The 20,104-nt window shown below is 42.5% G+C and overlaps 1 protein-coding gene across 2 annotated transcripts in view; it reads left to right on the top strand.

Annotated features, from left to right (window-relative positions):
* The first annotated feature begins 594 nt into the window (after positions 1–594).
* The window catches only part of DHRS11 (dehydrogenase/reductase 11), a 48,609-nt gene continuing 29,099 nt past the window's right edge, over positions 595–20,104 (top strand). For both annotated transcript variants that reach the window (XM_070945196.1, XM_070945205.1), the window contains exon 1: positions 595–901. In XM_070945196.1, coding sequence (XP_070801297.1) covers positions 770–901 — 132 coding nt within the window. In that variant the 5' untranslated portion in view covers positions 595–769. The remainder of the gene's footprint in view (positions 902–20,104) is intronic.

The following is a 20,104-nucleotide window of genomic DNA, read 5'->3' on the forward strand; positions in this document are numbered from 1 at the left end:
TATTTAAATATCTATCTTCCGTTTGAGTAAAGAATAATTGTTGTAGGATGAGATTTGGAAAAATTCTAAGCACGAAATGATTTTAACCGATTGAGATGCCGTCTGTGATTGTTTCTAAGGATGATCTTTGTGTGTTGTTTTTTATTTTTAATTAAAATAAAACTTTTTACAAAAAAAGATAAATAAATAAAATAAAATAAAATAAAATAAATAAATAAAATAAACTAGACGCCCCCAATTCCAGCAACCGCTCTTTGTACGTTTTAGCCTCCAGTCCCCTTAAATATCTTTCTCTGGCTCAATCACTGCCGGGCTGCCGAGGAAGGAAAGGCACCAGCAGGGCAGAAATGCAGCTGCCCGGGCAGGTCGGGGGGGGTGCCGGCTAGGAGCCCGAGGCTGCCTCGATCCTTGCCCCCTTCCCACGCGTGGAACCCTCCGCCGTTGCCTGGCGCTGCTCCCCGGGCGGGAGGAGGCGGCCCCACCCGCTGGCCAGACGCAAGGGGAACTTTCAACCCTGCCCCGGGGAGGGGAGGGGGCCGCGGCCGGCGCTTCCCCGCCTCCTGCCGGCTTCTCTCGCCAGCCGAAGGGCGAGGCTGCCCTTGGAGAAGGAGGCGAGTGCGCCGCTCGGTTCCTCCGCCTCCTCCTCCTCCCGGAGAAGCTTCGCCCGCCGGCCGGCCGGGCTCCAGCGCTTCGGGGAGGCAGGGAAGGAGGGGGAAGCGGCCGCGCTTGGAGGGAGGCAGGCAGGCAGGCGGCGCGGCTCGCGGGGGTCATGGAGCGCTGGAAGAACCGGGTGGCGCTGGTCACGGGCGCCTCGGTGGGCATCGGAGCGGCCGTGGCTCGGGCGCTGGTGCAGCACGGGCTGAAAGTGGTGGGCTGCGCCCGGAGCGTGGACAAGATCGAGGTAGGCTGGGAGGGAGGGAGGGAAGGAAGGAAGGAAGGAAGGAGGATAAAGAAGAAGAGAAAGAGAAGGAAGGAAGGAAGGAAGGAGAGGGAGAGAAGGAAGGGAGGGAGGGAGGAAAGAAGAAGGTGGAAGGAAAGAAGACGGGAGAGGGAAGGAAGGAAGGGGGAGAGGGAGGGAGGAAAGGAAGGAAGGAAGGAGGATAAAGAAGAAGAGAAAGAGAAGGAAGGAAGGAAGGAAGGAAAGGAAGAGAAGGAAGGGAGGGAGGGAGGAAAGAAGAAGGTGGAAGGAAAGAAGAGGGAGAGGGAAGGGAGGGAAGGAAGGAAGGAGGATAAAGAAGAAGAGAAGGAAGGAAGGAAAGGAAGAGAAGGGAGGGAGGGAGGAAAGAAGAAGGTGGAAGGAAAGAAGACAGGGGAGAGGAAAGGAAGGAAGGGGGAGAGGGAGGGGAGAAGAGGGAGGGAGGGAGGAAGAGGTAAGGGGAAGGAAGGAAGGGTAAAGAAGAAGAGGAAGAGAAGGGAGGGAGGAAGAGGGTGGAAGGAAAGAAGAGGGGAAAGGGAAGGAAGGAAGGAAAGAGGGGAAAGGGAAGGAAGGAAGGAAGGAAGGGGGAGAGAGAGAGAGGGAGGAAGAGGTAAGGGGAAGGGAAAGGAAGGAAAGGTGAAGAAGAAGAGGAAGAGGAGGGGAAGAGAAGGGAGGGAGGGAGGAAGAGGGTGGAAGGAAAGAAGACAGAGGGGAGAGGGAAGGAAGGAAGGGGGAGAGGGAGGGGAAGAGAAGGAAGAGAGGGAGGAAAAGGTAAGGAAGGAAGGGGAGAAGAAGGGGAGAGGAGGGAGGGAGGGAGGAAGAGGTAAGGGGAAGGAAGGAAAGGTAAAGAAGAGGAAGAGGAGGGGAAGAGAAGGGAGGGAGGGAGGAAGAGGGTGGAAGGAAGGAAGGGGGAGAGGGAGGGGAAGAGAAGGGAGAGAGGGAGGAAAAGGTAAGGAAGAAAGGGGGAGAGGGAGGGGAGAGGAGGGAGGAAGGAAGAGGTAAGGGGAAGGAAGGGCGGAAGGAAGGAAGGAAGAGGGAGCGGGAGAGAAGAGGGAGGAAGGAAGAGGGAAGGAAGGAAGGAAATGTGTGGAGAAAAGATACGGGAGCATTGAGGAGGAAGGAAGGAAGGAAGGAAGGAAGGAAGGAAATGTGCGGGGGAAAAGATATGGGAGCATTGACGGAGAAAGGAATGTCAGAGACTGAATGAGCGAAGGAATGAATGAACGGAGCCATGGAGGGCAGGAGAGAGGAAGGACCGCGGGTGAAATGGACAGAGAAAGAACAAAACCAAAAAATAACAACAACATAGAAAAAGAGGGTGGATCCTTCTTTTTGGGGGGTCTTCTCTTCTTCCTCTTTTCCGCTAGGAGAAGGCGCTGAGCTAAGGCTTCGAGGGAGACTTCTGCCTTCCCTCCCCCCATCTTAACAACATGCCCCCCCTCCCGCCAGCCCAGAGCTCGCTTTCTCTGAGCCATCCGGCCCTGCCTTCTGCAGACAAAGCTTCAGAGGAGGACAGATACTTGAGGGAGTAGGGGAAGGTTTGGGGTGCATTTAGGGACCAAGAAGTGGGGGGGGGGAGAAAGAAGGTTATTACTGACTGCAGAACTCTAAGGTGCCCCCTCCCCCCATGGATGGGTGGGCGAGGGACAAGAGATGGCACGTGGCCTGTTACCCAACCCCCCCCCCTCTCCAGGGTCAGGGGAAATCTGGAGCATATTAATGGGGGGGGGGTGAGTTACATAGAAGGAAACAGCCCCATTGTTTGCAAGGGGCCGCCCCACTTTTTCCTTTGTTGAAGGGAGGGTGAATTTAGAAATCTGGGGAACAATGACCCCCCCCTTTTTTTTTTTTTACTCTTTGTAGGGTACTTTTAAAGAAGCCATGTCTTTGATAGTAATTCCAGAGGGGAAAGGAAAGAGAAGCCAGGAGTATTTTTTTTTGTGAGGAGGGGGTTTCAAGTGCCAGAGACCCACCAAAGCCTTTATTTCCGCCCTTTGTGCTGTCAGATTATATACGGGAGTGTCTCCCCTGGCTGACAAATCGCCAACTCCCCCCTGCCCCACCCCCACAAGACCTCCCATTTCTAAAGAATTCTTGCTGATCAAAGCATGACACTCACTGTTTTTTTTCCAGCGGACGTGCAGGTGACACCGCTTTGCCAAAACCAAAGTGACACCTTAGGAAGTTGTCTCCCCCCCCCACTTGTAATTCTTCAAATGTCTGAATCAAATGTCTGCTTTTGTTGGAAATCAAGGCGAAGCGTTTCTCTACCTCCGGAATAATTCAGAGACCCAAAAGGGAGAAATTTGGAGCATAGAATTTTCTGCCGGAGAGGCCCAGCTCTTCTGTTTTATTTCTTGCTTTATGGGCACCCTGGCATCCTTCAGATGTTTTGGAGTGGCAGTTTGGTCTAGTGGTTAAGGTGCCTGGCTAGGAGACGGTAAATTCTAGTCTCACCTTAGGAATGAAAGGCAGTTGGATGACTTTGGGACCAATCACTAGATAGGTTCTAGTTCCCACTTTAGGCATGAAAGGCAGCTGGGTGACTTTGGGCCAGTCACCAAGAGGTGGTGAGTTCTAGTTCCACCTCAGGCATGAAAGGCAGCTGGGTGACTTTGGGCCAATCACCAAGAGATGGTGAGTTCTAGTTCCACCTCAGGCATGGAAAGCAGCTGGGTGACTTTGGGCCAATCACCAAGAGACGGTGAGTTCTAGTCCCACCTCAGGCATGAAAGGCAGCTGGGTGACTTTGGGCCAATCACCAAGAGGTGGTGAGTTCTAGTTCCACCTCAGGCATGAAAGGCAGCAGGGTGACTTTGGGCCAATCACCAAGAGATGGTGAGTTCTAGTTCCACCTCAGGCATGAAAGGCAGCAGGGTGACTTTGGGCCAATCACCAAGAGATGGTGAGTTCTAGTTCCACCTCAGGCATGGAAAGCAGATGGGTGACTTTGGGCCAATCACCAAGAGACGGTGAGTTTTAATTCAGCTTCAGGCTTGAAAAACTGGCTGGGTGACTTTAGGCCAGTCATCCTCTCTCAGCCCAACCCACCTCCCAAGACTGTTGTTGTAAGGAAAATGGGAAGAGGAAGGAGTACTAGGTATGTCCCTGCCTTGAGTCATTTTTAAAAATAATAAAGACAAGATAAATATCTAACCAATAAATAAGTAAAACCTAACCCCATTGGCACAATAGATATGAAGCTTTCCAAGCAAGAAGCAACGTGATGTACAGTGTAGATGGCAGAGACAACTGCAGTGCATGATGATGATGATGATGATGATAACCTGCCTATTGTTGAATAATTGATAAATACATCTGATGAATAAGAGGAAATAGTTCCCAAATTTATTGCAAAGAGAACAGATGAAGTAGAATCTTCTTGGATTTCCTTAGTTGACTTAAGTCTTGCGTTGTTGTCTTTTGAGCAGTCTAGAGGACTATTGGCTTCTTACCTTTCAATTAAATCTCTCCTTCTCTTCTTCTTCACCATCATTATCATCACCATTTTTGAGTGCTCTCTTCTTGATTTAGATCATTTTTTTTTTTTTTGGCCTAAGTCAGTGTTTCTCAACCCTGGCTGCTTGAAGATGTGACTGGGACTTTTGGGACTTCAACTCCCAGAATTCCCCAGCTAGCATGCTTTCAAGATCGAAAAATACGGGTTAGGCAGCCTCACCACCAGATGGATTCGTAACTGGCTGACCAATCGCACTCAACGTGTAGTCCTCAATGGAACTGCATCTCCATGGAGGGAAGTACGCAGTGGGGTACCCCAAGGCTCTGTTTTAGGCCCAGGACTCTTCAACATCTTCATCAATGATTTGGATGAGGAACTCATCAAATTTGCAGACAACACCAAGCTAGCAGGAATAGCCAACACTCCAGAAGATAGGCTTAAGATACAGAAGGATCTTGACAGACTTGAACATTGGGTGCTATCTAACAAAATGAAATTCAATGGTGAAAAAAGTAAGGTTCTACATTTAGGCAAGAAAAAAAATGCATAGGTATATATAGTATAGGTGGCACCTCACTCAATAGTCACTGTGAGAGGGATCTTGGAGTCCTAGTGGACAATCATTTAACATGAGCCAGCCGTGTGCATTAGCGGAGGGATAGAATCAAGATCACGTGAAGTGTTAATACCACTTTATAATGCTTTGGTAAGACCACACTTGGAATCCTGCATTCAGTTTTGGTCACCATGATGTAAAAAAGATGTGGAGACTCTAGAAAAGAGTGCAGAGAAGAGCAACAAAGATGTTGAGGGGACTGGAGGCTAAAACATATAAAGAACGGTTGCTGGAACTGGGTACGTCTAGTTTGATGAAAAGAAGGACTAGGGGAGACATGATAGCATCTTCCAATATCTCAGGAGTTACCACAAAGAAGAGGGAATCAAGCTATTCTCCAAAGCACCTGAAGGCAGGACAAGAAGCAATGGGTGGAAACTCATAAAGGAGAGAAGCAACCTAGAACTAAGGAGAAATTTCCTGACAGTTAGAACAATTGATCAATGGAAAGACGACTCTCCTGCAGAAGTTGTGAATTCTCCAACATTGGAAGTTTTAAAGAAGAGACTGGATAACCATTTGTCTGAAATGGTATAACTCTGTTATTCTTCCCTTGCTGGATGGAGAATTCTGGGAGCTGAAGTCTAACCAATTTAAAACAGACACTCTGGTGAATATTGGGAGTTGAAGTCCACCCATCTTCAAGCGGCCAGGATCTAAGTTATGAAATCAGCCTTCGTAATCTTGTGGCTTGTATCTTATTTGTCTTCTGGTGCCGTTTTGGGCATTGGACAAGATTAAATCTGGCTCCTTTTCCAATTGCAATTTCTCATCTCATCCCAACTCAATTTTGATTTGCATCTAATTTATTCATTTCCTGCAGTGGCTCTGTTACTACAATCCAACTGACTCTTAAGACGCCAAATTCCATGAGGAAATACAGACGCTCCTTTGCTTTACAATTTGGGGTGTCTTTCCGGTTTAACTTTAGTTAAAATGAACCAATCAAGTTTGTAGTTCTGGGGTGTGAATATGGCTTTTTTTCAGGCCATTGGGGCAGAGGTGGGTTTCAGCAGGTTCTGACCAGTTCTGGAGAACTGGTAGCGGAAATTTTGAGTAGTTCGGAGAACCGGTAGTAAAACTTTTGACTGGCCCCACCCCCATCTATTCTCTGCCTCCCAAGTCCCAGCTGATCGGGAGGAAATGGGGATTTTGCAATAACCTTCCCCTGGAATGGGGTGGGAATGGAGATTTTACAGTATCCTTCCCATGCCACGCCCAACAAGCCACACCCATCAAGCCACACTCATTGAGCCATGCCACGCCCAACAAGCCACCCACATAACCAGTAGTAAAAATTTTTGAAACCTACCACTGCATTGGGGTTAATATTAACCATTGTTTAGTGGCTAATATTATTATAATCTCGACCTATGACCACAATTGAGGCCAAAATTTCTGTGGTTGAGTGAGACATTTGTTAAGTGAGTATCGCCCCATTTTACGTCTTTTCTTGCCACAGTTGTTAAGTGAATCACTGCATTTGTTAAGTTAAGTTTGTGACGATTGTTAAGTGAATGTGGCTTCGCCATTGACTTCTAGGTTGCCTCTCTCCTTGATTAGTTTCCATCTAACTTCTGGTGGCAAGCTGTTCCACTGGTTAATTGTCCTCACTGTTAGGAAGTTTCTCCTTAATTCCAGGTTGCTTCTCTCCTTGATTCGTTTCCATCCATTGCTACTTGTACTGCCCTCAGGTGCTTTGGAGAATAATTTTAACCCCCTCTTCTTTGTGGCAGCCCCTCAAATGCCGGAATACTGCTATCATGTCACCCCTAATTCTTCTTTTATCTAGAGTAGACTGGCCAAACCCAAATCCTGCAGGCGTTCTTCATATGTTTTAGTCTCCAGGACTTTGATCATTTTAGTTGCTCTTCTCTGAACTTTTTCCAAAGTCTCAACATACTTTTTGTAGTATGGTAACCAAAATTGGTCGCAGTATTGCAGTGTGGCCTTACTCAGGCTTTATAAAGCTTTTTAAGCGGTATTAATATTCACGTGATTTTGATTCTATGCCTCTGTTTATACAACCAAGGATTGTATTAGCTTTTTTGGCTGCTGCTGCACACTAAGTGATTGTCCACTAGGACTCCAAGGTCCTTCTCACAGTGACTGTTTTTTTTTTTTTTTGAAAAAAATTTATTATTTTTTTTAAAACATAAACATAAAATACATCTTTTAAGAACAAAGCATTGATCCAGTCAAGAATAGGCACAATCGCTTTCTCCTCTTTATCGAGCTCTTTCCCAAATCTCCACCATTGCATCTTTCAAAATAAAAACCGAAACAAAATTTTTTCCCACAATTATATAATATCTTAATCTAAACATTTACCACTCTATTATATCAGCCCATATAATAGGTGACTGTTGATACGAATAACAAAATGAAGATGATAATATTGTAATAATGAAATGATTCTGTGTATAATGAAGAGTATAATGTTTTTTTTGTTTTGTTTTTTTTTAATTTGATTTATATGCCGCCCTTCTCCGGAGACTCAGGGCGGCTTACAATGTGTTAAGCAATAGCCTTCATTCTTTTGTATATTTTTATACAAAGTCAGTGTGGCAATATTTTCAGGATCAGACTCAATAATGATAATAAGAGTTAGAGTTTTAAATATATTTCTCTTTAATTATAACAGGCATTCTATATTCACTGAATATTCACAGATAGAAGCAAGGAAAATGGTGAAGGTGGCTCCTTATATATACAAGGGGTGGAGCCAAGAATGGGAGTGGTGAATTATGAATACATTAGGAACCAAAGAATAAGTTAACCCCCGATGTCCCATATATACATTATTTACACATTAGGGAATAAGGCATTTACATCTCACAAATCCCCCTCTAAATGCCGGTTCGCTATACAACACCAATTACATTCAGATTCAGGACAATATAAGACATATAATTTTGATGTTAAATATTTGTGCTGTTTAGAAGGTAAAGGCTTCGTCAATATGTCAGCTAATTGTTCAGAGGTATCACAATGCACTGCTTTGATAAATCCATCTTGAGACAATTGTCTCACATGTTTAAATTTTATATCTATATGCCTGGACCTTTGTCCAATGGCATCGGATCTGGATATTTCAATGGCTGCTTTATTATCTTCATGCATAACAAAAGGCAAAGCAGGTTTTTTCCAAACATCTGAAATCAAATCATTAAACCATACAAGATTATTTGCAGCTTTGGACAAACAAACATATTCCGCTTCTGTGGTCGAAGTGGCTACCAGTTCTTGTTTACCAGTGTACCAGTAAACTGGACAGTCATTTAATAGAAAAATATAACCAGAAGTGCTCTTTCTGCATGATATATCTCCAGCCCAATCCGCATCTGCGTAACATGTAAGTTTTGGTTCTTTACCATTACTAGGTTCTAATACTAAGCAAAAGTCTAATGTACTTTTCAGATATCTTAGAATTCTTTTGACTGCTTCCCAATGATACATTGTTGGTTTGCTAACATATCTTGACAATAAGTTGAGTGGTAATGCAATATCTGGCCTGGTCCAATTAGATATATAAAGAAGTGAACCTATGACTGATCTATAAAATGTATTATCCTTGAATTCAGGGGAAGATTCATCAGTGTTTCTAAGGAAATCAGTTTGCATAGGAGTGTCACAGGGTTTGGCATTGTTTAAATTGCATTTGTTCAGAAGTTCAATGATTTTATCTTTCTGAGTAAGTTTGAATCCCCTTCTAGTTTTGTTAATTTGTACGCCAAGGTATTTGTTTACCTTACCTAGAGATTTCAACGAGAAATGTTCGTTTAGCTTATTTACAAAGGTTTCTCTTCTCTCCTTGTGTTTTCCTATATATAAAATATCATCTACATAAATTAATACAAATTCAATATGATCATCACTCTTTTTTACAAAGAAACAGTTATCAGCAGTGGTAGCGTTGAAATCCATGGTCTTAAGTACTTTTACCAAGCAATCGTACCATCTTTTGCCAGATTGCTTTAATCCGTATAGACTCTTGTTCAATAGCCAAATTTCATTCTTATTAGTGTATTGACTGTGTGGTGCTCTTACATATATTTCCTTATCTAGTTTTGCGTGTAAATACGCAGTCTGTATGTCATATTGAAATACATCAAGATTGAGTGCAGATGCCACTACTAGAGCTGTTTTAACACTCTCTGTTCTCACTGTGGGGGAGTATGTGTCAGTGTAGTCCTCCGGATATTTTTGTGCATAACCTTGTGCAACCAATCTAGCTTTGTATAAAGTATTGCCTCCTTCTAGATTCTTAATTTTATAAATCCACCTGGTACCTATAATCGTTTTATCTTTAGGTGCAATCGCAGGTGTAAACACATTTAATCCTTGCAAACTTTCCATCTCTTTTTTCATAGCAAGTTCCCATTTTTCCTTTTCTTCACGAGGGAGTTTTAATACTTCCTCATATGTATTAGGTGTCATTTGTTCACCATCCATATGCATTATGTAATCTCTGTATTTATTTGGTACTTGATTTCTATTGTTTCTAATAGCTCTTTCGGGTTTGCTATGGTTATCATGCAAATATCTTGCTTCCTTTTTTGTTAATGTGTCTGTCTTTATTTTGTGCTGACTATTTGTCCAAGTTTTGGTTTTGTTTTTATTTTTGTTGATATTTTGATTTTCTATTGTCCCTTCCTCACAAGATTTTGTATCTTTGCATTTATTTGGAAATATTTCATTAAGATGTAATTTAGACCAATTGGCCTGTTCATGGAACACAGCTGTTCTGGAGACTATAAATTTGTTATTATTATCAATGAATCTGTACCCTTTGGTGCCAGTTTCATATCCCATAAATCTTAATCTTCTGGATACGTTTTCTCCCTTTCTTCTCAACTGCTTAGGTATGTGTACGTCTGCAGTGACTCCAAATATGTGCATGTGTGCTAATTTGGGTTTCCTATTATACATCACCTCATATGGTGTTTTATTCACAATACTGGACCAGGTTCTATTTTGAGTGTAATTTGAATAATGTAAGGCCTCTGACCAAAATTGTTTGCCTAAACCAGCATCCTCTAATGTGCACCTAATCATGGTTTGTAGTGTGGAATTCTTTCTCTCTGCAATCCCGTTTTGGAACGCAGAAAATGGACTAGACGTGAAATGTAGCATTCCTCTATCCTTTAACCATTGGGAGAATTCTTTAGACATGAATTCACATCCCCTATCTGTCATAATTTGTTTTATTCTGATATTATGTTGTGTTTCTATGCGTTTGTAGAATTCCTTAAATTTCTGAAAGGTTTCATCCTTGTGTTTTAATGTGTAAACAAAACCATAGCGACTGTAATCGTCTACTATTGTTAGGAAGTAACGTTTTCTATAAGTGATTGATGGAGTTAATGGACCAACTAGGTCCATATGTACTAAGTCAAAAATTTTGTTAGTTGATCTGTTGGATTTTTTTGGTCTGGGACTAGTTTTTAGTTTAGTGGATTTACATACTGAGCATTCCAAATAATTTTCACAATTTTTTATTTTGACACCTTCTGTGTGTTCAGTCATTTTTTGTACTACAGGAAAACTTGCATGTCCTAACTTCCTATGCAAGATGTGAGCACACTCATCATGAATTGGTTTACCTATTCTTGGTTTCTTCTCATTGTGTGTATTTGCGTGATCATGAGATATTTTACATTCATCATTGTCACTGTTACTAACATTTTCATCATCTGCCTCAATACAATCTTCCATATTTGAATCAATGTTATGTAACCATCTTTCTTTTGTTATTAGATAGGGTAGGCCTCCTTTAATCATCACAGTGCCTACATTTGTTTTGTCCTTCTCTAAAGTTGCTTTCCCCTTTGAGAAAACTATATTGATGTCAGAATCTCTGCTTAGTTTTATGGCACTTAGTATGTTATGAGGTATTTCTGGAATTAACAATACCCCCTCTATTTTTCCTAGGCCAGGCAAGGTCACATTTCCTCTGCCTAATACTTGAACCTTTTCTTGATTAGCTACCTTTATTACAAATTTATCTTCTGTAAATGAAGACAATATATTTTTGTTATTAGTGGTGTGGTTGGTTGCCCCAGAATCAATAAGCCAATTATTGTTCTCATTTTGTTGTGTTTTAGTGCTGTCTTGTTTATTTAGTCCATTCAGTGAACCAGATTTTCTCTCTTTTGAATTTTCTCTACCCCCTCTACTATCTCTGTAATTTGGTGGGCTTCTATATTTATGTCTATCTGTGGAAGACTGTCTATAATTGTATTTGCTCCTATACTCTGACCTATGTCTCTCCTTTGAGATTTTGGGACAGTCTCTTCTATTGTGTTCCCTGGACCCACAATTATGGCATTTAAAAGCTTCATTGTATTTTTCCTGGAAAGCTACCTTCCTAAAAGATTTGTGTTCTGTGTGATTGCTGGAACGATTTTTTCTTGAATTGTCTTCTGCTATCAATTTGTTAGATAGACTTTCTATGGATAAATATCCTAGATTGATGGTGTCTAAGTGTGACATAAAACTATCCCATGATGAATCAAGTGAATTGATAATAACACTTTTCATTGTTTGATCTGAAATCACTTCCCCCCTCAAATGCAGCTCAGCTCTTATTTTGTTTAGAGATATCAAATGCTCACTTATGGAAACCCCTGGTTTTACTCTGGAAGAAAAGAAATCCTTAGACATTCTTGTAGTGGTAGCTACACTATCGCTGTGAAACAGATTAAACATGCATTGAATTATTTCTGAAACAGTTAGGTTTGGTTTGATGCTATGATACATTGCAGGAGACACGCTAGATATTATTAAGAAAAATGCTCTATGATGTAAACAATCTATTTTTAAAGTCCAAGGTCTTCTTGGAGGACTAGTGATAAAGAATAGTAAATTTTCTTTCATAAAGACAACCTGAAGCTGTTGATACCATTCTTGCAAATTAATGCCATCAACTCTAAGTTTTGGGAAGTCACTGGGTAAGTTTCCCACATTATTTTGTCCATTACTTACAACCTGAGGTAGTCCGTGGTCTCGCAAGTGCAGGAAATTGCAAAACGGCATGGGGATGCTCGCAACGAGTCTGCGCGGTTCTCTGGCCAGTTCAAGTCTTTCCGGACCATCTACGTAGTTTCGCACATGCGCGTTGCTCATTTCTTCTTTGGCGTCGTCGTGGAAGGTTCTCTCCATTGCAGCTCGCCCGCTCCGCTCCTCTTCAGACGAGTCGGCTTCTGGCTCGGTTTTAGAAGTTTTGATGGCGGCGACTGCTCTCTTCTTTCTTTTGTGTGCGTTGGTACTTGATCCGGTCTGCGGTGTAGGGCGGAATCGACATGGCTCTCTGGGCTCGGGCGTCGTCGCTCTCGAAGTCAGGATGGGAGCGTGCAGGTCTTGAGGTATCGGCTTGTTCTCTAGCTTCTTCGTTGTCGCTTTGGAAATTTTTAATTTTGGCCCAAATGCAGCAAAAAGCGTCTTCATTGCTGACTTTACTTGGGATTTCGTTAAGTCGTCTTCGCTTTCTGATTCTGGTTCTTCTGAAGAGTTTGAATCTTCCTTTTCGCTTTCGTTGTCTGATAACGTTTTTCGCGCCAGAAATTTTGAACTGAGCATTTTGATTGGCTCTGCTTCGCTCACTTTGGAGGCTTGTTGGAACCAAGATGGCTGCCATTCAAAATTTCGCGCGGGATCACATCTTTTCTTTTTCATAACGACTTTCTCTGTAGTCATATCACTCACAGTTTTTTGGTCTTTGGGTTTCTCTTTAGCAATGTTTTTCTCTCTCGCTGCTCCGCTGTTTTTCAGCATTTCTTGGAGATTCGCGATGAGGCTTTCATCATTCTTCTGGCTTTTTAATAGTTTTAATATCTCTGACCTGAGTTAGTTATTTTCTATTTCGATTTCCTCCTGGTCATTATTTTCATTTATTAGTTCTTCTTCTTCAGTGGTGTATTCTTCGGATTCTCTCGAAATCGCGTTTGTGGATTCGTTGATTATTTCTTGTTCAGTTTCTATTTCTTTGCTGTAGGCCCTGGTGTTGGGCCTATCTTTCTTAGACATCTTTAAGTATTTATTGAGTCAATTAACCATCCTCTGCTACCAGCTTGTGGCAATATTTTCAGGATCAGACTCAATAATGATAATAAGAGTTAGAGTTTTAAATATATTTCTCTTTAATTATAACAGGCATTCTATATTCACTGAATATTCACAGATAGAAGCAAGGAAAATGGTGAAGGTGGCTCCTTATATATACAAGGGGTGGAGCCAAGAATGGGAGTGGTGAATTATGAATACATTAGGAACCAAAGAATAAGTTAACCCCCGATGTCCCATATATACATTATTTACACATTAGGGAATAAGGCATTTACATCTCACAGTCAGCTTATTGCCCCCACAAACTGGGTCCTCATTTCACCTACCTTAGAAAGGATGGAAGGCTGAGTCAACCTTGAGCCTTGGAGAGATTCGAACCAGCAGAAATTGCAGGCAGCTGTGTTAATAACAGGGTGCATTAACCACTGTACCATCAAGGCTCTTGTGTGTGATAAGCCTAAGAAATATAGGTGTTAGTTAAAAGAGATTAGGATTTAAAGATTTAATGTAATGGGTCACAGGATGGGCATTTTGATAGAATTTTGGGTAAATAATTGTAATTAAATATTGAGTTGTGTTTTTTGGAAATTAAGATTGTGGTGATATCACAGTGACTGTTTTTGAGTCAGGTCTCGCCTAATCTCTTCTTATACCTTTCGTGTTTCCTTCCTAAATGTAAAACTTTGAGGCAATTGTAGATTTTGCTTTTGCTAAAAATATACTTGGAGTATCAGGTATTTAGAAGTTTACAAACCAGTAAAAGATTTGTGGGCTTTAAACAACTGAGCGGTTGTCATTTGTTGAAAGGCGCCATGTTTGAGGAGTATTTGAGCCAGAAGTCAATATAAGATTTTCTCCCTGTATATGTTTGGGCACGTACGTCTTTGTGTGCTTTTTAAACTTTAACAAGGTGGGGTTAAAATGTTTTCATGGCAGAGTTGCTGATTGTCTTTGTGCCGAATGTCCTTTTAAATGGAGACTTTAAAAAAATGACAACAGATAGTAAGCCTTTGAAACAGTGTTTTTCAAGCTTGACAACTTTTAGTCACGTGGACTTCAATTCCCAGAATTCTGGCTGGGGAATTCTGGGACTTGAAATCCACAGGTCTCAAAGTTGCCAAATTTGAAAAACATGATTTTGAAGGGTCAGATTCTGATTCACATCTAATCTGTGGAACGACTTGCCTCCAGAAGCTGTGAATGCTCCAACACTGGAAGTTTTTAAGAAGCGAGTGGACAACCGTTTGTCTGAAATGGTATAGGGCCGTGATGGCGAACCTATAGCACGTGTGCCACAGGTGGCACGCGGAGCCATATCTGTGAGTACGTGAGCGTTGCCCTAGCTCAGCTCCAGCGTGCATGCATGTACCAGCCAGCTGATTTTCGGGCCTTCCGGGCCCACCGGAAGTTGGGAAACTGCCATTTCCGGCCTCCGGGAGGGTGTGGGAGGCCATTTTCGCCCTCCCCAGGCTCCAAGAAAGACTCTGGAGCCTGGGGAGGGTGAAAAAATGGGCCCACCAGTAACCTTTTTGCCGTTGCATGCCAAAAGCGGTGGGAGCGCAGGGGTGAGTGGGTGTCGCACGCACATGCACGGGGGGGCATTGAATTATGGGTGTGGGCACGTGTGCACGCGACCCCTACACACGCTCTCCCCACTTTTGGCACGTGATGGCAAAAAGGTTAGCCATCACTGGTATAGGGTTTCCTGCCTGAGGAGAAGGGTTGGACTAGAAGACCTCCAAGGTCCCTTCCAATGCTGTTATTCTGTTCCATTAACTTGAATTTCCAAACCAGTTTGAAATCAAACTGGAACATCGAAAGGAAACATCAAATCAAACCTGATACCATGGAAATTATTGGAATACTTCAGCTCAGGGTTGAAATGTTCCTGGTTCGGACCAGATCACCCGATCCAGTAGCGATGGCGGCGGGTGGTTCGGAGAACCGGAAGCAAAAATCCCTGCCCTCCCCCCTCATTGCCCAGTTGAGCGTGCAATCATCAGAGGCTTTTTTTTTAATTTTTAAAAGCAGTTTTTTGTACTGCTCTTTGGCTGAAAAAATGCTTTTAAAAGTAAAAAAAAAAAGCCTCTGATGATTGCGCGGCTCAGCTGGGATCATCAGAGGCTTTCTTCGGCCGAAGAGGTTAAAGAAAAAATGTTTTTAAAAGGAAAAAAAGCCTCTGCTAATCAGGCAAATCAGCTGGGATCGTCAGAGGCTTTAAAAAAATAGCTTCTGCTGATCAGGCAAGTCAGCTGGGATCGTCAGAGGCTTTAAAAGCAAAAGAATGGTTTTAAAAGTAAAAAAAAAAAAAAGTTGGCCACGCCCACTCAGTCATATTACCTCCCACCCCCCCACCAAGCCACGCCCACAGAACCGGTAGTAACAAATTTTACATTTCACCACTGCTTCAGTTCTTTTTTAGATACAGAAATCTGAATAGGAAACAGATTCAGCTGTTGGATTTGAGAATCGGAATCCAATTGGATCGATTTTCCAAAGTGGTTGCAATTGCTAAATTTGTTTTATTGTTTTATGATTTTTTTTATGGTGATTGGTTTTATTGTTGTTGTGAGCCTCCAAGGGTTGCTTAAGATGGGTGACCTTATAAATTTTTTTAAAAATAAAATTCAATCAAATAATAAAATAAAATAAAGGTAGTCCTCGCCTTACGACCACAACTGGAACCAGATTTTCTGTTGCTAAGCAAGGTGGATGTTAAGTAAGTCACGCTCAATTTTATTTTTTTTTTTCCCATGGTTGTTAATTTGCCATGCAAATCTCTAGCAGCTCAGTGGCTCACATAGTTAGGAGACTGGGCTGACAATCAGCAGGCTCGTGTTCAAGACCGGTTGCTGGCGCAGGATGAAGTGAGCTCCCATCACACGCTCCAGCTCCTGTCGTCCAATAGCAGGTGACCGCAAGTAGATAAATAAGTATCACTTTGATGGGCAACTTCATGAGGAAACAAAAGGAGCTCCCAACTGGGCATACCAAGAGATGTCCCAAGATCAACTGATTCACAGTTATGACGGTCACAGTCTCCCGGCGGCCATGTGATCCCCTTTTGCGACCTTCTGACAAACAAAGTCAATGGGGAAACCAGATTCACTTAACAACCGGGTTACTAACTTATCAACTGCAGTGATTCACTTAACAACTGAGGCAAGAAAGGTCGTAAAATGGGTCAAAGCTCATTTAACAAATGTCTTACTTAACAACAGAAATTTTGGACTCATAAGTTGAGGACTAAGTGTATTTCTTCTCAAAAGTTTTTTTTTTAAAGAAATTTTGGAGCTTCTCCACATTTGATGATATTAACCCCCCCCCTTCTTTAATTGATGCTATTTTGAGTAAGGAAGAAATCCTAGAAAATGTAGGAAGGTCCTTTTATCTTAGGCCTTAACGTAGTCCCCAGAAACCTTGGCTCCAGCCTCAGGGGTTGCTTGGATATTTGTTTGCTTGTTTATTCAATTTATGTAGTCCTTCCCTCGATACACGACTCAGAGCGATGTATGCAATTAAAAAACAAAAGCTGCGGAAAATGAAATCCACAATATAATAAAACACACTGCGCCTGAGGCAGTTCAGAGAACCGAAGGCCGTAATTCACCACCAAGGCTGCCACTGAATTCTCATTTTAATACCAGAGAAGTATTAGATATACGGGTAATTAGCCGCCTTGCGTTCATTTCCTTTCCATGTCAAATGTAAATTAAATCACGTTTTGTTTTCCTCCTGGCACCCTTTCTTTCTTCCTCCTTGATGGTTCTCTTTTTTGGAGGGAATACAGCTCTAGGCTTCTCTCTCTGAAGAGATGGCACCCCAAAAAGTTTTACAGGTAGTCCTCGACTTAAGACCACAATGGAGGCCCAAATTCCAGTTGCTAAGCAGGTATATTTGTTAAGTGAATTTTGTCCCACTTTGTGAGCTTCCTTGCCACGGCTGAATCACTACACTTAATTAAGTAACACGGCTGTTAAGTGAATCACTGCAGTTGATAAGTTAGTAACCCGGTTGTTAAGTGAATCTGGCTTCCCCATTTTATTTTGCTTGTCAGAAGATCGCAAAAGGGGATAACGTAACCCTCTGGGACACTGCAACCGTCATAAATATGAGACAGTGGCTAAGTGACTGGATTTTGATTACGTGATCATGGTCGTAAGTGTGAAAAACTGTCACTTTTTTCAGACTTAACAATGGTTTGTTTAGTGACCGTTTGAAGTTACAAGGCACTGAAAATAGTGGCTTATGATGACCCGTTTTTCACATGACCGTTGCAGCATCCTCATGGTCACATGATCAACATTCAGATCTGATGGGTTTCAAATTTTTTTACTACCGGTTCTGTGGGCGTGGCTTGGTGGGCGTGGCAGGGGAAGGACTCTGTAAAATCTCCATTCCCTCCCCGATCCAGGGGAAGGTTACTGCAAAATCCCCATTTCCTCCCGATCAGCTGGGACTCGGGAGGCAGAGAATAGATGGAGGAGGGGCCAGTCAGAATTTTTACTACCGGTTCTCCGAATTACTCAAAATTTCCGCTACTGGTTCTCCAGAACTGGTCAGAACTTGCTGAAATCGATCTCTGGTGCACACGCACGGTGAACCGGTAGTAACAATGTGAAACCCACCGCTGGTCATAAGTCGAGAACTACCTGTACTGCTCTGGGAGAGGTCGTGGAGGGTGTTTCAGTTCAGGTTGGCAAAGGGAAATTTCTTTGGTTGTTGAAAAACAAAGGGTATCCGAAATCTTTTGGCTTTATCCAGGTGAGCTGTAAGAAAAACTGGATAAGGTGAGACGCCTCCCTTATTAGAAGGCAGGTAAAATGTGTCCCTTCTCCTATCTTTCTCCTTCCTTGCCTATCCCCTTAGATTTCTCCTTCTTTTTCTGTTTCTCTTTATTTTCTTCCTTTGCCAACCCCCTTTTCCTTCTCCTCCTCCTCCTTTTTTCCTTTCTTCTCCATCACTTCTCCTTCCTCTTTCCCTTCTCTTTTTCTATCCCTTCTCTTTCTCATCTTCCTTCTACATTTGTTCCCCTTCCCCTTTTCTTTCTTCTCTATTCCTTCTTCCTTCTTTCCCTTCTCTTTTTCTATCCTTTCTTTCTCTTCTTTCTTCTACATTTGTTCCCCTTCCCCTTTTCTTTCTTCTCTATTCCTTCTCCTTCTTTCTTTCTTTCTTCTCTATTCTTCCTTCCTTCTCTTTCCCTTCTTTTTCTATCCTTTCTTTCTCTTCTTCCTTCTACATTTGTTCCCCTTCCTCTTTTCTTTCTTCTCTATTTTTTCTCCTTCTCTTCTTTCTTTCTTCTCCATCCCTTCTCCTTCCTCTTTCCCTTCTCTTTTTCTATTCCTTCTTTCTCTTCTTCTTTCTGCATTTGTTCCCCTTCCCCTTTTCTTTCTTCATCTGCTCTCCTTGTCTTCTTCCTTGTCTTTCCCTTTTCTTCCTTCTCTAGTCCTTCTCTTCTTCTTTCTCCATTCCTTCCCCTTTTCTTCTTTCTCCGTCTCTTCTCCTTCTCTTCTTCCTTCCTTGTTCTTCCTTCTCAGTCCCTTCTCCTTCCTCTTTCCCTTCCCCCTTTCCATCCCTTCCCCATTCTTTCCCCTTCATCTTCCATCTTTGTCCCTTCCTCCTCCTCCTCCTCCTCCTCCTCCCCCTCCTCCTCCTCCTCCCCCTCCTCCTCCTCCTCCCCCCCCCTCCCGCCCCCAATGAGGCTTGCATACCCAGGAGAACAATAATTTCCCCTCTGGATTTGCAAATAACAACTGGTACCATTTTGCTACTGGCATTGAAGTGTTAAGTGGTTATGTTGCTGTTAATTTAACCAGGCTGTTAAGGAAAAATTGTCAACATTAAGTCATTTATTAATAAACTCTCCTGCTGGGTGGCAAGATTCTCCATAGGTTGCCAAGGGGGGCCTAGAGAATTCCTAGCAAAGAATTCTCTTTTCCCAAGCTGGCAAGCCAAAGGTGCATCGATCTGCGAGAGTCATTTTCATTTTGGACCATGTGATACAGGATTTGGGAGCAAGGAGATTCAGATGAAGAAGGTTCTTAATATTGTCAGCTCTCTGACTGTCCTTGGGCTCAATCATGCTAGGTTTACAATGTCCTACCTCACAGTGTTGTTGTGAAGGGGAAAGGAAGTCACTTGAGAGCATCGTGCATTCTTCTATATGAAGTCCCCCTTTTTTAAAAAAAAATTGATTTATATGCCGCCCTTTTCTGGAGACTCGGGGCAGCTTATAGTGCGTTAAGCAATAGCCTTCATACTTTTGTATATTTATACAAAGTCAGCTTATTGCCTCCACAAACTGGGTCCTCAATTTACCTACCTTAGAAAGGATGGAAGGCTGAGTCAACCTTTAGCTGGTGAGATTCGATCTTACTTTTAATTGCAGACAGCTGGTGTTAAATTTCAGTGCTTCTGTCTGTTGAGCTATCCAGGCTCCCTTGAAGGAAAAAGTCAAGAAATCAAGATATCTTTTCAGTGTTATGAATGAGGCAAGGAAATGGTGCTTCTCAGCATCTGTGATTAAAAGGTATACTTTACCTGAAGCTGGAAGTTCCATCGAGAGGGAGCATGGCTTGTGATTTTTGCAAGACATGTAAAGTAGTTACGATTGATTGGATTAGCCCAGGGCTGGATGGCTCTGCCAGTTTGTAGAAAAAGGGTTAAAAAAAGAAATTATATTGACTTTCATGGATTGTAACAATTGAAATGTTGAGTTGTAATGCCTCAGGAGAGGCATTTCAACTATGGCAACTTTACGACCTGTGGACTTCAACTCCCAGAATTCCTGAGCCAGCCATGTTGGATAAGGCGGAACTACAACTCCCAGTCTCCCACTTTCTGGCCTAGTCCCAAAAGTTCTTTTTCAAAAGGCAACTGGACTTTATTTTTCCTTGAAGTCATTTTGCTTCTCATCCAAGAAGCTTCTTCAGTTCTAACTGAGCATTCCCCACCAGTTAGTTAGAACTGAGGAAGCTTCTCGGATGAGAAGTGAAATGTTTTCAAAGGAAAAAAAAAACCCCAAGAAAGTCCAGTTATCTTTTGG

The sequence above is a fragment of the Pituophis catenifer genome, unplaced genomic scaffold (assembly GCF_029215685.1).
Source record: "Pituophis catenifer annectens isolate HBS135680 unplaced genomic scaffold, rPitCat1.0.hap2 SCAF_1, whole genome shotgun sequence".
Classification (NCBI taxonomy): Eukaryota; Metazoa; Chordata; class Lepidosauria; order Squamata; family Colubridae; genus Pituophis; species Pituophis catenifer.